The 16,638-nt window shown below is 44.4% G+C and overlaps 1 protein-coding gene across 5 annotated transcripts in view; it reads right to left on the bottom strand.

Moving 5' to 3' along the window:
* Positions 1-562: 562 nt before the first annotated feature.
* The window catches only part of gramd1a (GRAM domain containing 1A), a 49,306-nt gene continuing 33,230 nt past the window's right edge, over positions 563-16,638 (bottom strand). For 4 of the 5 annotated variants that reach the window (XM_066719147.1, XM_066719146.1, XM_066719144.1 and 1 more), the window contains 16 exons: positions 15,103-15,187; positions 14,556-14,659; positions 13,856-13,951; positions 13,627-13,707; positions 12,984-13,099; positions 12,650-12,809; positions 12,061-12,244; positions 11,444-11,587; positions 11,218-11,336; positions 10,744-10,886; positions 10,368-10,471; positions 10,063-10,248; positions 7,970-8,045; positions 6,847-6,954; positions 5,902-6,025; positions 563-3,647 (listed from right to left, as the gene is read on the bottom strand). In XM_066719147.1, coding sequence (XP_066575244.1) covers positions 3,549-3,647; positions 5,902-6,025; positions 6,847-6,954; positions 7,970-8,045; positions 10,063-10,248; positions 10,368-10,471; positions 10,744-10,886; positions 11,218-11,336; positions 11,444-11,587; positions 12,061-12,244; positions 12,650-12,809; positions 12,984-13,099; positions 13,627-13,707; positions 13,856-13,951; positions 14,556-14,659; positions 15,103-15,187 — 1,929 coding nt within the window. In that variant the 3' untranslated portion in view covers positions 563-3,548. The remainder of the gene's footprint in view (positions 3,648-5,901; positions 6,026-6,846; positions 6,955-7,969; positions 8,046-10,062; positions 10,249-10,367; positions 10,472-10,743; positions 10,887-11,217; positions 11,337-11,443; positions 11,588-12,060; positions 12,245-12,649; positions 12,810-12,983; positions 13,100-13,626; positions 13,708-13,855; positions 13,952-14,555; positions 14,660-15,102; positions 15,188-16,638) is intronic. The other variant, XM_066719145.1, reaches the window with a different exon arrangement.

Below are 16,638 nucleotides of genomic sequence, written 5' to 3'. Positions count from 1 at the left end.
ACACACGTGTTGATGCAATGCCCGCTTCAGAGAGAGCTGAACACTCACCTCGTACCATCACCAACTACGAATGCGACGACTTGTGAATTGGCTTGGATAAATGGCTTAGCCAGATCACATGACTCACAAAGGCAAGACCGGTTGGAGACATGATCCATATCATAGTACTACACTATCAAAAAAACCAACAACTTAAAATTCAACTCCCAAATGCCACTCAAATATTGCCCAATAAGTTGAGATTTACGATTACAGTATATTTACAGTATAATCATAAACCTCGAAAAACTACTCACTTCTAAATCTTTTGTAGTCATTTTTGTGTTACTTTAGTATAAATACATGTTCATTTTATTATTATTATTTTTGTCATTTAGCGGACGCTCTTATCCAGGGCGACTTACATTTGTACCCATTTATAGAGCTGGGCATTGTACTGGAGCAATCTAAGTGAAGTACCTTGCTCAAGGGTACAAAAACACCGCCCCACCCCAGATTAGAACATACAACCTTCCAGGCATGAGTCCAGAGCCCTAATCACTACTCCACAGTGCTGCCCTCATTTGGATTCATGTTTTTTTCTGACTTTATGTGAACGAAAAGACACAAATTCACCCCATTTGCTCATTGGAATAGGTACATTTCAAAATATCACTGTCCTGGTCACAAAAGCAAAGTTTGTGGGGAATAATAGCCATTTTCTATACTTTTGAGGCATAAGCAAATTAGAAAATAACACTTACTACCCAGGAAAAAATAAATAAAAAAAAATTACAGGGTGTTATTACTGCAAATGGAAAAAAAACATTACCATTAAACAGTTTTCAGGGCCTTTTTTCTTTCAATTGAAGGATACATATTAAAGTGTGTGTTTGGGTTTTCAATTTTGTTTTTAAAGAGAGAGTTTGTGAATTTCAAGAAAAACACAATTTTTAACCATTTTCTTACTGAAGAATGAAGAATGCCCTGTTTGTACTTACCAGGTTTAGACATAAAACCAAGAACAAAAAGAATTACACAGAGTCAGAGCAATTAATATTATATCCAATCCTGTTTTTTTTTTTTTTTTTGTTGGTTTGTGGATTTTTTCCAGGAACTGTACAATCTTTACAGTACACCAAGTCTTCACCCTCCCTCCCTCCCCCACCCATTTCTCCCCAAATAAATAAACTTCTCTTTGTTCACAATCAGAGCAAATTACTGCACAGCAGATTCACCCACATAACAGAACACATGCATTCAGTGCAACTGAGAAAGAGACCAAGAGAGAAAGAGAGAGAGAGAGACAGAGCTATAGATGCATATCCAGAAAGCGGGACAGAGAGGAAAAAAAGAAGGGGGACACTTTTCAATTTAAGGTGCTTTATTGGCATGATTATTCTAATGTATTCTCGTTGATTAAAGGACAAAATAAGTAAATATGTTTATGTATATCAAGATTTATATAATTGTTTTGTTTATTTTTGTCCTGTAATATATTTCATAAAACATTGTCATTTTTTTCCCTTCCATATAAACGGCCTATATGTACCGTTTAATTGACAACACTGCAGATCTATTAGTCGTGCCAATAAACTACCTTAAATTGAAAAATAAATGTTATTTATAGACAGAGAGATACAGAGACAGAAAGAGAGACACAGAGAGAGAGACAGACACAAAGAGAAACACAGAGACAGGGATGGAGGGGAGAAGCACCCCCACCACTGTAACTAAACTGGGCTGAAAGATTTTGAAGAAAAAAAGAAACTACAAATACATCAACCCATACAATACTGCAGGTCTTCCCTATATAAAAAACAAGGGTTACTCAATTAGTCTTCAAGGGCAGTAACAGAGTCTAACTGCGTCTCTGGTTAGTAGATCTGCTATTTTAAAGTGAGTACAATGGTCAAGCAATCCCACAACCCCGCCTAAAGAGCAGCCTATTGCACCAGGCCCTGCGTGGCGCTCGAGACCCACAGACAGCTTCCCGGGAGGTGGGCGATTGCACGGTCTGTGGCTGGCATTTTGCCTCGGTTGTATTCCACTCCTGGCTGCTCTGTCTAGCAATGGCAGTGCTCTGTATATACTGGGAAGGATTTTATTAACTTTCTTTAACCACAAACAAGGGCTTCATTGTCCAGCAGGAAAGACAGCGAGTGTCTTTGGGCTGGCCGCCCCTGGGTTCGATGGGTGACAGACGGGTGAAGTGACCCAGGGGCGCATGAATCAAAACTGCACGACGGTTAGATTGATGGCTCAGTAATGCATTGATACCAGTTTAATCTCTCTCATTGAGCCTTCAGCTTCGTCTTCTATGGCACAACTATCGTTATTTATATATATATATATATATATTATATAATAAAATGTTTGATCATAGGTCCTACTGGAATGTAAAATAACCGCTTAGAGCTTGGAAAGGTATTGCTGGTCGAGAGAGAGGGGATGGAATAAAAAGGAGATGGAGTGAAGAACAGAGGTAGAGAAGAAGAGGGAGAGATTAGGGAAGTATAGAGGACAGAGTGAGGAGAAAGGGATGCAAGAGAGAGTGAGAAGGGTTTGACAGTAAGTGGCCTTTACATTCTTTCAAATCTAGTGATCAATTGTTTATTGCCCCTTTAAAAAAAAAAGAAAAGTGGCTCAGTGGGAGCAGCAAGACTCAAAGTGAGACATTAAACCGGTGTGATAATTTTTCTCAAGTATCCTGTAAACCTCCCGGGCAACTAGCCAGGAGGCCGACACTCCACAGAGTCAGCAGCACAGACGCAGTCTCTCGCCAAGCCTCTTCATCCACGAGACGCAGCCCAAAAAGTCACAAAGAGGCCTCTTGAGTCCAATGTCTGCCCCTCAGGATTCGCCCCCGAGTGGTAAACTCTGGCAACGAAGAGACAAACTAAGAGCCTTTGCTTCAGATCGATAAAGGAAAACGAAAACGTGCCGACAGGGGACCTCGGTCCCTCCAGCTGCTCGATTTGAAAGGAGGTCAGACCCTCCTTTCCCAGTGGGGTTATAGTGTCTGCGGCCGAAACAGAAACGTTCGTCTGTTAAACCATTTGAGTTCGGTGGTCGAGTCCCATCTCCGTATAAATTAATGTCTGGATGTGATTCTCCACTGATGAAGGGAAAAATTTTAGAAAATCTCCTTGGATTTTTGGGGGGGAAAACAAAGGAAAGGGGGTGGAGGAAGGGAGCATGTCTCCTGTGCCATTCAAGTCATGATACATTTTTCAGTCTACTTAAGTTTAAGTAACAGACCTCACTCTCACCGCCCTGATGTCTTGGTCCATCCTACTTGATATTCAGATCGAAGAACATTCTCAATCTCTCAGTCTCAATAAATACTGTGAGTGTAACACAGGTTAATAACAAAAAAAACAAACAAAGGACATTCTCCACAAACGCGTCGGGAAACGACAGCGGACGGCTTGCTGGAAGGTGGAGGTAGCGGGAAGGGAGAGATGCGAGGAGATGGCATCGTGCCTCCTGAACCCCCCTTCCAATCCCCCTCTCCCAAGGTGCTCTGTAGTCCAGCGGGGCCCCTTCTGGGAGGCGGGGGAGGGACGTCATTGCTGAGTGGCGGTGTCCTCTGTGCTGGCGGCGAGGTCCTGCGCTCCCTTGGGGGTGACGATCCCTCTGTGCAGCTTCTCCAGGGACAGCTTCATCTATTCCAGAGAAGAACAAAATGTAAATGCATTAAATAAATAGGAGGAGGTATTGAATTGGCTGTAGTAATCAAGTAGGACAATGTTTGATCCCAACAGAAATGCCCACAGCATTTAACTACAGTAGACTGTGGTATTATCAACCCAAAGTGCAGTAACAATGCAGACGGAGAACTCATGGAAAGCAACGTCAGTTCAAGGCAAAAGCCAAATGAAGAATTGTGGGATTCGTTTTATGAAAGGCGCTACATACAGTAATACAAAATGAAAAAAATAATGTCAATAATGTTGCCCGCTTCTCTTCACAGCGGAAGAGCTCTGATGTTCTCCGATACTGTAGGCCAGTGGCTCTTTTTCAGGTCGTGGAGTACCTGGAAGTCATGGTGTTGTTTCTGGAACACCAACATTCGGGATCTGCATTCAGTTTGTTTCTATATTATTTTTGTTTCACACAGGTGGCAGCAGAGGGCAGAGTTTGAATGAGTTTGTTTAGCTGGGAAATCACAGTACTTTTGCTCAGAACTCAGTCAGATTCTTCACTGGAAAATTGGATTCAGGTCAGGTGATTGACTTGGCCATTGCAGAACATTCCACTTCTTCACCTTAAAGTCTTGGGTTGCTTTCGCAGTATGCTTCGGGTCATTGTCCATCTGTACTGTGCAGCACCATGCAATGAGTTTTGAAGCATTTGGCTGAATCTGAGCAGATATTATAGCCCTAAACACTTCGTAAACACATCACCAATAAATACAAGGGAACCAGTTCCCTTGGCAGCAATACATGCCCATGCCATAACACTACCTCCACCATGCTTCACAGATGAGGTGCTTTGGATCATCAGCAGTTCCTTCCCTTCTCCATACTCTTCTCTTCCTATCATTCTGGTACAAGTTGATCTTTGTCTCATCTGTCCATAGGATGTTGTTCCAGAACTGTACAGGGTTCTTTTTGGCAAACTCCAATCTGGACTTCCTGTTTTTGGGGCTTACCAATCTTGTGGTAAACCCTCTGTATTTACTCTGGTGAAGTCTTCTCTTGATTGTTGACTTTGACATAGATACGCCTACCTCCTGGAGGGTGTTCTTGATCTGGCCAACTGTTGTGAAGGGGTTTTTCTTCACCAGGGAAATAATTCTTCTGTCATCCACCACAGTTGTTTTCCGTGGTCTTCCAGGAATTTTGGTGTTCCTGAGCTCACCAGTGCGTTCTTCTTTTTAAGACTGTACCAAATAGTTGATTTGGCCATATCTAATGTTTTTGCGATCTCCGATTGGTTTGTTTTGATTTCTAAGGCTAAACTGAAGGCAAAACGCCCCAAGAACAAGTAGGAACTAAAGACAGCTGCAGTGCAGGCCTGGCAGAGCATCACCAGGGAAGAAACCCAGCATCTGGTGATGTCTATGGTTTCTAGACTTCAGGCAGTCATTGACTGCAAAGGATTTGCATCAAAGTATTGAAACTCAATTGAATTAATGATTATGATAGTTTGTCCAAATACTTTTGAGCCCCTAAAGTTGGGGGGACCTCGTATAAAAATGGGAGTAATTCCTACACCGTTCACCCAATTTGGACGTAACTACCCTCAAATTAAAGATGAAAGTCTACACTTAAAGGACATCTCGTTTCCTTTCAAATCCATTGTGGCGCCGTACAGAGACAAAATGATGACAACTGTCAGTGTCCAAATATTTATGGACCTAACTGTATACAGAACAAACTAAACAGATGAACCTAGGTATATTGATCTGTCTGTTTCTCTCAAATGAGAAATCAAGTTTTTTGGTTGTATTTTCTGTTTGGTGGTTTTGTTTTGTTCCTACACGGGTAGCCATGTTACTGATGTGGAACGAAGTGTGTGCACAGAGGCAGAAACTGAATTGTAGAACCTACCACCGAAAGGGTTAATATACGGCTCCATTTCCTTACAATGGAATTCAGGGTCTGTGCTGATAAATGGGTTGTAAATCCAGGCATACTTTTTAGTTTCAAGAGGAAATTCCTATTGAACTTCACTGTCATGCAAATAGCAAACAAATGCTAAAAGTACTGCAAGTCCTGCTACATCCACTGATTCATCGAGTTTGAGGCAGTGGGAAGAGTGAACTCCTTTAAGTGAGCCACTCTTCAGCCAACGATCCATTGAAAGAAGGGATCTGGTTTAGCACATAATATGCAACACCTCGGTCCAGCTCATGGGGCAGAGTTTGAGAAGCACTGCTGTAGGTGTTTGAATGTACGGTCCCTGGGTCTCTACCTCATCCAGGAGTCCCACTGAGGCCTTCAGGATCTGCTGCCACTTGTGCACCTCGGCCTGGTGGAACTGCTTCTGCAGCTCCAGGATCTGAGCCCACTCTGAGGCTGTCTGAGGGAGCTTACTACTGGAGAGGGACACAGAGAGAGAGAGAAGTACAGTTAGAGTAGTACAGACAAAATAGGCAAAATAGTAGTACATGGCAATGCTCTCCATATGGAGGCTGAGCTACAGTGTATGTGGTACAACTGTCTGTGTGGGTGTGTGCTTCACTGTGGTTGGTCTTTGGATCTGTCTATTCGTGTTTGAGTTTGTGTGTGTGTCAGTTTGTCAGTATGCATGCGTGTGCTTGGCTTTTGGGGGTTGTGTACTTGGGCACATTCTTGGCTCTGTATGAATGCATGTCTAAAGCAAAATCAGCAACCATCCGCCTGTGCGGAGGGATGCCACACTCTTCTGGGACATGCTGCAGAACCACCATTGTTCATTACACTGTACTGATCAATGATCACCTTTTTCCAGTGGACACCCCTTTAGCCTCGTGAAACACTAAACATTTTTCAATGTTTCTGATGACAATGTCCTTTTCATCGCATGTTGGAGTTCATACTCTCTTAAATGTCATAAATTAACAAATTAAATCTGCTTTTCTTCTTCAGATCTTCCTTTGGCCACTGATTTCTCCTTTGTCACTCCAACACCAGTTCACCAATCACCTTATGTCACTCGCCCCTGCCCTTCCAATTTAAGTGGCATCTCATGCTTAATTTAGTGCCCGAAGTGGCAGGTTTTCTTGTGGTATATTTACACCTCAAATAGATTTTTATTTGACTTTTGATATTAAGTAGCATCTGCACCCACTGACTGAGATTTATAGACCGGTGGCGCTAAGGAACAAACATGGAAAAAGGTCAAGCTGTGAGTGTGGACTGAGCAAAGTTCAGTTACCCATCAGCCAGTGCGTACGAGTGCCAGGTCTCCAGTGTATTAGCTGCCCTCTCCAGCGACCACAGCTTATAAAACAGGAGCATGTTCAGCGCCACCAACACCACCAGGCTGAAAGAGAGAGGGAGAGGGAGAAATAAAAGATTAGATTCACACAAAAGTTTTGTTCAGTTCTAGTCGTGTGGCATTCTCAGACATTTCGGCGCTTTAGTCCCGACACCGCTTGTGAATTCAGCTGCTTCTGACCCGTGCGAAACGTTGTGCTACAAGCGATGCATTGAAACGGTGCTGCTGAATTACTCCAGCACTGTTGTACAGACAGAAGTCCTCACAGTTGTTGTCCAAACAGTCCCTAAAATGACAGCAAGCCCATCTGGAGAAAATGCGGTGAGGACTCGTGAAAGTAGCTGCACCATTGTAGATCAGTCTCACCTATTTAAGTTTGGCAAGACTTAAAATGCTGATGAAAACACAGGCAACGATATAACACTGGGCACTTATAAAGTGACACGAAAGACAAAAACAGAGACATAGCAGATGGTGCAGTCATGCAGTTGTGAAGACTGGGGGGGGGGGGGGCTGTACGCAGTGAGTTTACTGACAGGAGACAGTGTACTGTACCTGACACAGATCCTAATGGAAAGCAAAGGAAGAGGAAAGAGAGAGAGAAAAAGATCATGTGCAGAAAAGATTTGACACCATCAAAAGATAATATATAATTTCACAGCCTATAATAGATACCTAGCGAGGATTAAACATTTGAAATTCATGTCAGTGATCGATTACAATCCAGTTACACTTCTGTCATGCTTAAGTCTGACAAATATCTGACCAGCAGGGGGTGTAATTGTGCTTCATGACAATGACAGTATATTCATTGTTTATATTGCTTTGTTACATTATCATTTTCTCATCTTCATTCTACAGCATAACTGGGATTGAACAATTTAAATCGCAGTCAAAGTGAGAGATTTGCAAAAATATCTGTAACTGTAATTATAATTGACCCAGGTCTGTCAAAAGTATTCACAATCTTAAGGCCACGTTACACTAGTGGTAATCCATTGCTGGGGGGTTGCTGTAATCGGTTAGTCTGGGAACAACCAGAACTGTGGGTCACACTCACATGAAGCTGACAATGAGCAGAATTGTGGAGATGTTTCCTCCTCGTGACCGCTCTCCCAACTTCAGAAACTGAGCACCTGCAGGACAGAGAGAGAGAGAGGTGAAGTGCAGTGAATCAAGTAGAGCGAGCAAAAAGGGGGAGAAACAGGAAGCAGGGAGAGAGAGTGAGGGAACAGGAGGGGTGAGACAGAAGGGAGAAGAGGGGAGAGAGAAGGGAGAGATTTTGTAAAGGTGAGATAAAGGGTAGAGAAGGATTAAAAATGAGAGAAGGATAGACAAAGAAGCAGAAAGTGAGAGAAAAAAAAGTGTCAGATCCTCTAAGGACAGTGTCAAACTGGGGCATAGGTTTAGTTTCAGAATTGGGGGGGGGGACATTCACGTCGCGCAGGGGGCACGCTGTCAACACTAGTGGGGGACAGGGGGGACTTGTCCGCCCCAAACATACGCCTATGGTGTCAAAGATATCAGAACAGCCCGTTCAGCCACCAAAATCACAACATGCAACCTGGAATTCATGCTAACCCAGCAATTAGAAACCGTAAAGGTCTGATGTCCTCCATTTCTGCAAAGGGTCAGTGTCTAAGTGCAACTGAATTGAAAAATTGAGAAGGACTGCTATGCATGCCCAATTTTACCCATTTTGTTTGGTACTGCTATAGAGAAGAGAGCCTTATTTAAAAGGAAAGTCTAGTCTAGTACTGAGCAGGCTCCAATCACAAGGACTTGAATCAGAAACTTCACCAGATGCATCTCTATTTAATTACAAATGTACAATTTCTCACAAAAGTTGAAGGATTGAATCAAATTCAAACTACAGGATTATGTCACTCACGTTCCAAATGGGTGGTGCCCCCCAACAAATTTTGACCAATCAGAAAAGGTTTTGTTGAGGTTGAACAGTGCACGGTGTCACCAGGCGCCAGTGTCTGTTTTGTCAACCTGACTATCCCTAGATCCTAGTGTTTACACACCACCTCTGGTATGTGATAAAACTGTTTTCTTGAAAACATGAACAGACACACAAATGTGATGCCAGGTTAAGAACAACAGTTTATACAGAGCTTTTGCTTACACTAGTTTATATAGCAGGCAAAAATAGAAACCTGAAATATATTCCAAATGTAATATTTAAATCAGTGGTTCTCCACCATGGCCCTGAGGACTCGCAGTCCTCCTGGATTTTGATCCAGCTGAGCTCTTAATTACTGGACTAAATCATTAATTGGCCTAATACTTAATTATTTAATCTCAATGGCTCATTTTACAAACCGTGATCCCCAACCATTCAAAATTATTAATTAGCTCTGATCAGGCTAAATATGAGATAATTAAGAAACGGGTGTCTGTTGGAACAGGACAGTGGGGCCCCATGAGCAGGGATGAGAGGCAACTATAAGTTTGGTTTCTACTGGAGGGAGCCTGGGAACACTGCAGTGTCCTTCATGACTCATCTATAAGATCCATCAACAGACACTCACGTGCATCGACAGATACTCATTCCATATAACTGAAATTGGATCATCCTGAAACAAGTGATGAATCCAGTCCTTATTGGACAATCTTTAACTTGAGGCAGAATGGAAACCTCACTTTGGATTGGTGGACTGTATTTAATCAAGACCTAGGCCATTTAAACTTGAAGCGAGACCTACAACACCCTTTTTCACAAGGAGAGGGCAGTGTTTCACAACACATGGACATGAGTACACTGCGGATCGGGTTGTGTATTTGCAGGGAAGATAAAAACAAAAACCACAACTGCAGTTTCTGGTGCCACTGGCTGTGTTATGTACATTTCAGTGCTGCTTTCAGTGACATACTGAAATGGGTAAAGGCTGAATCACACCTGCAGTGTGACAAAGGCAAGGGCTTACAGTTTTTGTCCAGATGGGCTTGCTGTACAGAGCAGGTGGCAGCGGTGCAGTCCTATGAACAGCACATGACCCCTATCGGGACAAAAACTGACAAGGACTTGTCTGTGTCACTTCAATGTCACACTTCTAGGACTGATGCAGAGACTGATGGGAATGGACGACGACCTGGTACAGACCGCAGATGAAGAAAGTGTGCTCCACCCACCCCTGTGCCCCTTACCTGTACCACCCCGGGAGGGCCGGTCCTTTTCAGAGAGGGTGCCAGCCACCCCCAAGCCCTCGTGGTGCCCCACCCGCCGTCCAGAGTTGCGTTTCCGGCGGCGCAGCGCTGGACCTTTGCTGGGAGTGTCCCCCCCGACCACCACGTCTGTCTGCAGCAGCGTCTCCAGTTTAGACACCTCCAGTTCTGAGACACAGATGGACACACAGACATTGTAATTGTTAGTGCCAGTGCATTCAAGAGTCAACCTTGCTGAAAGCTCTTAGAAATACACAGGGTGGGTGGAACATGACTGTTTTGATTACCTAGGTGCCTGTAGTACTCTTCAATGCCACTCCAGGTGTTTTTCTCTATTAGTGCCTTCACTAAACTCCAGGGCTGCTTTCGATAGCGGATGTCTGAGGACACCCTGAAGGATACGAGAGAAGGGAGGAGGACATGAGGGGGAGAGATTAATACCAAAATGGCATTTTAAGGACTAAAAACACTTAAAACTAAAACATCAATATTTGGTTGGTGGTCCACTTTCACCCTGTGTGTAGGTCTGGTTAACTAGCAAATCGAAACTGTACCGAAAATGTAGCAGGAGTCCATGGGAAGTGCCTACAAATACAGCAAGTGTGTGTGTGTGTGGGTGTATACATGGATGTTTTACAGAACCCCGCCTTCCTGCAGGCTTACCTGAGCCGACACTTGTTGCGGGTGACGCTGGTTAGACAGTAGCGGTGCACGGTGTAGAAATAGTCCTGGTAGGGGATGCCCTGGGTGAGGACCTCGGAGTCCACCACATAGCACTCGCTCTTCTGACTGCTCTTGTACAGAGTCTGCAGGAAGGAGGGGGACAGAGTACACAGACCGGGCTGAAGCATCATCACAGGCCAGAGAGCAGGTCAGCAGGTCACAACACTAGTGGGCAGTGTTGGGCACTACAGTTTGGACTAATGGAGAGAAGGGAGGCGGGAGTGCAATCCACTAACTAATGGACACAGTTATTGTATCCAGGGAGACGTAACCATGGCTGGGGTTAATGAGTGGTAAGTGGTCCACAGTAGTGCTGACCCCTGCTGTGCACACACTGCCCACAATGAACTAAACCACTTTGATCGGCTCAAATCAGTACTTCATAAAAGGATGAGGCTCAGAGGGAAGTCTCACCTGCGTCTCCACCACAGGGGCAGTCTTTGGTCCCAGGGGGTTGTTAATGGCGATCGTGTAGGACAGCACTCTGGATGAGTTCCCGCTGTTCTCCGTATTCCACTCATTCACGGTCAGATCTGACGCAGGGAGAGAGAGACGAGCGTCAGGAAGCGTCAAAACTGGACCGACCCGGAGGAAGAGGGCGATGCAGTATGACCTCTGTCAATGGTGCTCTCACTCTCACCTGTGAATCTGCGCTGTTCAAACAGGTCCTGGATGAAGTGGGTGTCGGTGAAGAGAAGCTCGTACATCCTGTCCACGCCGATCCTGTACACCGCGTTGATGTGCAGACGGCCATTGAGGTCGGCGCAAAAGGCCTCCACTTCACCTGAACACGGGCACACAGACACACAAGCGATCACTGTCACGGCCCACGGAGGTCAGACACTCCAGCTAAGCAGAGACGCATCAAATAACGTAGGTAACGTTGTTGGTAAATGGACTACTAGAGCATCTGTTACTGGAGTCCAGATGAAAGGGTTTATAGACACCCATCAAATACACTGTTTTGTAAATTAAATCCTAGTCAGTCACTTGGGGATCCTGACACATATGCAAAGGTGTTGGATGTTGTTAAATAGGTTATTATGAAGTCTTTTTCACAGTTCCTGGCAAATCCCAGACCAGCAGAACGGTCAAATCACAGGACAAACCGCAATTAATTTACCAAAAAAATGGTCTAGTATAAACCCATCAACAAGGAATATTTTAACACTTTCTTGAATGAGACAGACAGTCTATATAAAATTGTAACAAAAACAGAGACTGGAAAAAGTGATGGACAGAGTGGCCAATCCTTACTCTCTTCCTGGGTGTCGGAGGAGTTGCTGAGGTCAGTGGGCAGGTCGTCGTCGTTGGCGATGTCCAACGAGGAGAGGTTTCCCAGGCCGATGCCCCCCTTGGCCCTCTCAGAGACTGGCGTCAGCGTGTGATTGGAGGAGCCCTCCAGCTGACTGTCAGAGTGAGGCTCCATGTCATCCAGGAACTGAGAGAGAGATTAATAAAAATATGGATTGGTGCTTCTAAACAATATTGTAGAATCTGCTCCTCTGAGAGAGTGCAGGTCAATCTCACTGATGGAAGCAACTCTCTCTCCCTCTCTCCCCTTTTCCAGCTGTTCTTCAGGTGCAATTTCCATATTCAAGAAGTCTGTCATTGGCAATAAGAGCTTGCTAAGTCTCTCTCTCTCTCTTTCACCCTCTCTTCTCACTGACTCTCCCCATCTGGCTCTTACTTTCTCCTTCCTACCCTCCTTCCCTTTCTTTCTCCTCCCTTTCTATAATTTTAAACTTTTTTGCCCTCCCTCTCTCTCTCTGCCCCTCTTTCTCTTCCTCTCCTCCTCCTCCCCCCCCCCCTCTCTCTCTCTCTCTCTCCAGTGTCTGTTCCTCACCGAGGGCGCCCCTCCATCACTGCTCTCCACAGAGGTGTGTGAGCGGTTGCTGGGCTGCCGGTCGCTCAGGGGGCTGGGGTCCAGCTTTAAGTCCACACTGTTCCTGGAGGGGGGCTCAGCGCTGAGCTCCAGCAGCTCCGACACAGCGTCCTCTCCCGGGCTGGACCAATGAGAGAACACAACATCACAACAGGACGGGGACAAACTACACATTCAAAATACCAACACTGTACTGCAGCCCTTTCCGATTATTCAGACTTTTGCGGCAGCAGTGCTGTGAACAGGAGTAAAGTAGCCTGCTGAGCAGTGCAGGAGCAGAGCGCGGGGTACTCACATGAGGCCATTGATGTGCTCCGTGGGAGAGACGTAGTCGTCGTCCTCACTGGTCAGCCCCAGCTCTGTGCCGTAACACTGGTGTACGATGTGCCATAGTTCCTTTGGGGATAGAGGCTGAGAGAGAGACGGACAGCGAGAGAGAGAGATTGGTGGGGGTGGAGTTGGGTCAGACATGCTGAGCTCTAGTCATTTAAGGAGTTGAATGAAGCCATGGATATATAATTAATTTCCCTAGCTTAATTACAATTCCTGTGCTAACAATAATACAGTGTGTATTATTCTAACTGACTGTATAATTGGAATGGCAGAGGCCTTGTCAAAGGTCATTTCCTGTGACACTTCCAGTACATTTAGGAACAGCAACTTCTCCCTCGCCTTCTGACGTATGTTTACACTTATAAATCAGTTCAGATCGCCGAGCATAAAGTTCTCAGGAGACTTTATGCAGAATAATCAGGGTGACTTAAAAGCTGGAATGGATGCTAGTCAACTAAAGTGCGTCAGAAACACATTTTGGGGAGTTACTCTCAACAGCAGGAGTTGGCGCAGCCCTAGTGCTTGGCTGTATTGCGCTCATTGTACTAGGAACAGAAAATATATAGTGAGTCGAGTAGATAGTTCTGCACCCCATGTAGTTTTACCTTCTCCATGAGCGCGTTCTGCCACAGTCTGAAGACCATCATGTAGCTTCGGTCTCGCGCTCCGAACGAAGTGAAAAAGTGCTGGAGAAACACGCACCAACAGTTATACCTTTTTTTTGTTTTAAATGAGATTTGCAAAGTTTGTGATCCTAAGTACTCGGCCTTCAACAATATGGCTTCTTTAGATTATTCTCTTTGGGTCTAGGAGATCTCTCTCGATCTCTCTTACCTTGTCTTGTTCAGTGCTGATCTGAATGGCATTGGGGATGAGTTTGGCGGTCTTCTCTTTAGTCAGAGAGGTCACATCTTTCAGCTGAATAGTGATCTGAAAGGGGGGGACAGAACAATATCAGCCTAGCACAACCAAGCACAAACAGAGCAGAAAAGCATCAGAATAAATTGTTCTTAACTACTCTTAACAAGGAAACGTACACTTATTTTCCTCTCAGGTGATAATCACTCCAAATTTGGGAACTGCATATCGGAACTGCATGTTTTGCTCAGTTTGTGCAGCCAGAACCAGTAAGCTTCACTGTCCTCTTCACATAATAACCTCTCTTATACAACAAGAGACCTTTCATAACAATCTATTAACTTGCATAAGAGGTATAGGAATGTTTGGAAATGCTGTTCTGTGATTGGCTGGTTTCTCGCATACGATTTAGACTATACCCACAAGGTATTAGAAGGCGTAACAGTAATACATGTAGTTGCACGTTACAGGGAACATATAATAAATATATATATAAAACAGCTTGAGATGACAGAAATTTAGCAGAGTAAACGCAGAACAAAGTTAAATAAAATTTAGCAGCACTGAGTGTGAACAGTAAATGTGAGAACCAGAATGAGAAGAGCCTGTAGGAATGCGTGCGTGTGTGTGTGTGTCAGTGCACCTATAGTGTATAGAGCCAGGACTGCCAACTCACTGTAGTCTCCCAGCGGAATATGTTGCTATAGAAACAGATCCAGTTCTCCGAGAGGTACAGTCTGCCCTGCAGGAGGATGTCTTTCTGGAGTGCGCAGGAGTAATCTGGGGAGACAGACACACGGACAAACAGCCCATTTCAGACACTCAGTGATGGATCATGCAGGGAACTGAAATGAACCAATTTCACTCTTCTGCTGCCCTAAATGTGCGTTACGTGCAACTGTCAGGAACATTTTGGAAACGCTTAAGATTACTGGACATGACGCCTACCGAGTTAATGTTTGAAAACCACAGGTATAACACCAGAGACCGAGAAAAGCTGGGCTGTGAATCTGGGTTGCGTGTTTGAGGTGAAGATGAATTTGAAAGACTTCTAAGTAGGCTTGGTCATTGTCTGCTGCCAGTCTTTAAAGCAGTCATTAGTGTCGTTACCCTTACCTGGCCGAGTGGTGCAATTCATCCAGTAAAAAGAAGAAGACATTCCAAATATCTGAGTGTTTTGTGAACAATAAGGGGATGGTACTGTGCATGTAAACAACACTCACCCACAATCAGACGCTCTGTGTCGGGCAGCTTCTTGAAGATCTTCCTGAAGTCCTCATTCCGTTGCTTGTATGTGGGACTGAGGACCTGGGCAGGGGAATGGAAATAAATCTTAATACAGGATACAGTGAACATCTTTAAGAGATACTACAATTAAAATACATCAATACAGTTGTTCTGAAACCATTTTGGCTACTCGTGAAATGAAAATGGACCATGCCTCCAAATTGGTTTACTATAAGTGCCAGTTACAGGAAAACAGCCCGCAATGCCTAACATGTCCAATGTATCCTCCACTGTGAAATGACGTGTCCAAGTGGAAAAATTACTTTCCACAGTTACAGCTGGCAAAGTGGCTGCGAGACTTTGTCCTGCATGAGGACTGGAAAGTCTCTCATCACCTTCCAAGATCTCTATATAGGTCTCATGCATGAATGGCACCAACCCCAGGCAGCTGACAAGCCACAGACAAGCACCTCTCCCCTGAGGACAGACGGGACATCCTAGTGAGAAGACCAGAGCGCAGCAATGTAAGAACGGTCTGATCTTCTGGCTGCCTGTTTTTGGTTACACTGCCTGGAGGATTTGTCAGTCTCCTGCAACAGTCTGTCATCCTGTTGATTTTGTTTTGAACAAGTTGTTTCACAAAAGGGAAAGCTTTTCGGACATGTTCTGCAATGAGGTACTCCCTATGTACCGGGACATCTAGTAAAATCAATAATGAGGTGTGCGCAGATTGTCTTCATTTGGAGTAACTGAAATGGTCCTTAGTGTCTGCTAAGAATTATTAATATTATTATTAATAATATCTTCTCATAATGATACACTGTGAAAATATGCTTCTGCATTGAATAACTGGATAAAAACCCCTACAAACGTCACAAACTGTTACAACTGAAAGCATTTGAAACCTTTGTGGTGAACTAGTTACTTAAAGCAGCACTATCTTTTGATCTAAACGCTGTGACTACTTCAACCGATGACATCTGTAGTGTTTTGTTGTTTTAACAGATTGTATAGTTCACTTTTAAGTAGTAACTATGCTGTACACTGCACTTCATTGCACTCTTGCTATCGATGTTCTTTTTCTCTAGCACAAGACTGGCGCTGCACATTGTACATAAAATCGCTCTTCGTGTGCCACATAGGGTGAGAACCATTCTTCCGTTTCATGACTACTGTTAAGTCGCCCTGGGTAAGAGCTGATTGCTAGTGCATTACGATCCAAGACTTAAACTCCATTCGCAGCAGGTGGCATTAGAAAGAGGCTTTGAAGCGGGCTGGGTTTTATTTCTGATCACTCACTGACCCTTTGATCCTAGCATGAGGCAATTCTTATTTTTAAATTAATTAACCTGGGGAAAAAGGGGGTTCTCTCCCCTCCATGGCTCAACTGAGCCGCAGATTTCTGTGAGCCAATCACATTCGATCGCTGCCCCTCTCCGCTCCTGATCCTATTTCAGACGGACATTTCTGATCTAGATCTTGTCCTAATTTGCCTTGGGGCATCACCGTATGTTTTTGCAACTGCAACAACA

The sequence above is a fragment of the Amia ocellicauda genome, chromosome 12 (genome assembly GCF_036373705.1).
Source record: "Amia ocellicauda isolate fAmiCal2 chromosome 12, fAmiCal2.hap1, whole genome shotgun sequence".
Taxonomy (NCBI): Eukaryota; Metazoa; Chordata; class Actinopteri; order Amiiformes; family Amiidae; genus Amia; species Amia ocellicauda.
This window is presented reverse-complemented; position numbering and strand designations above follow the sequence as displayed.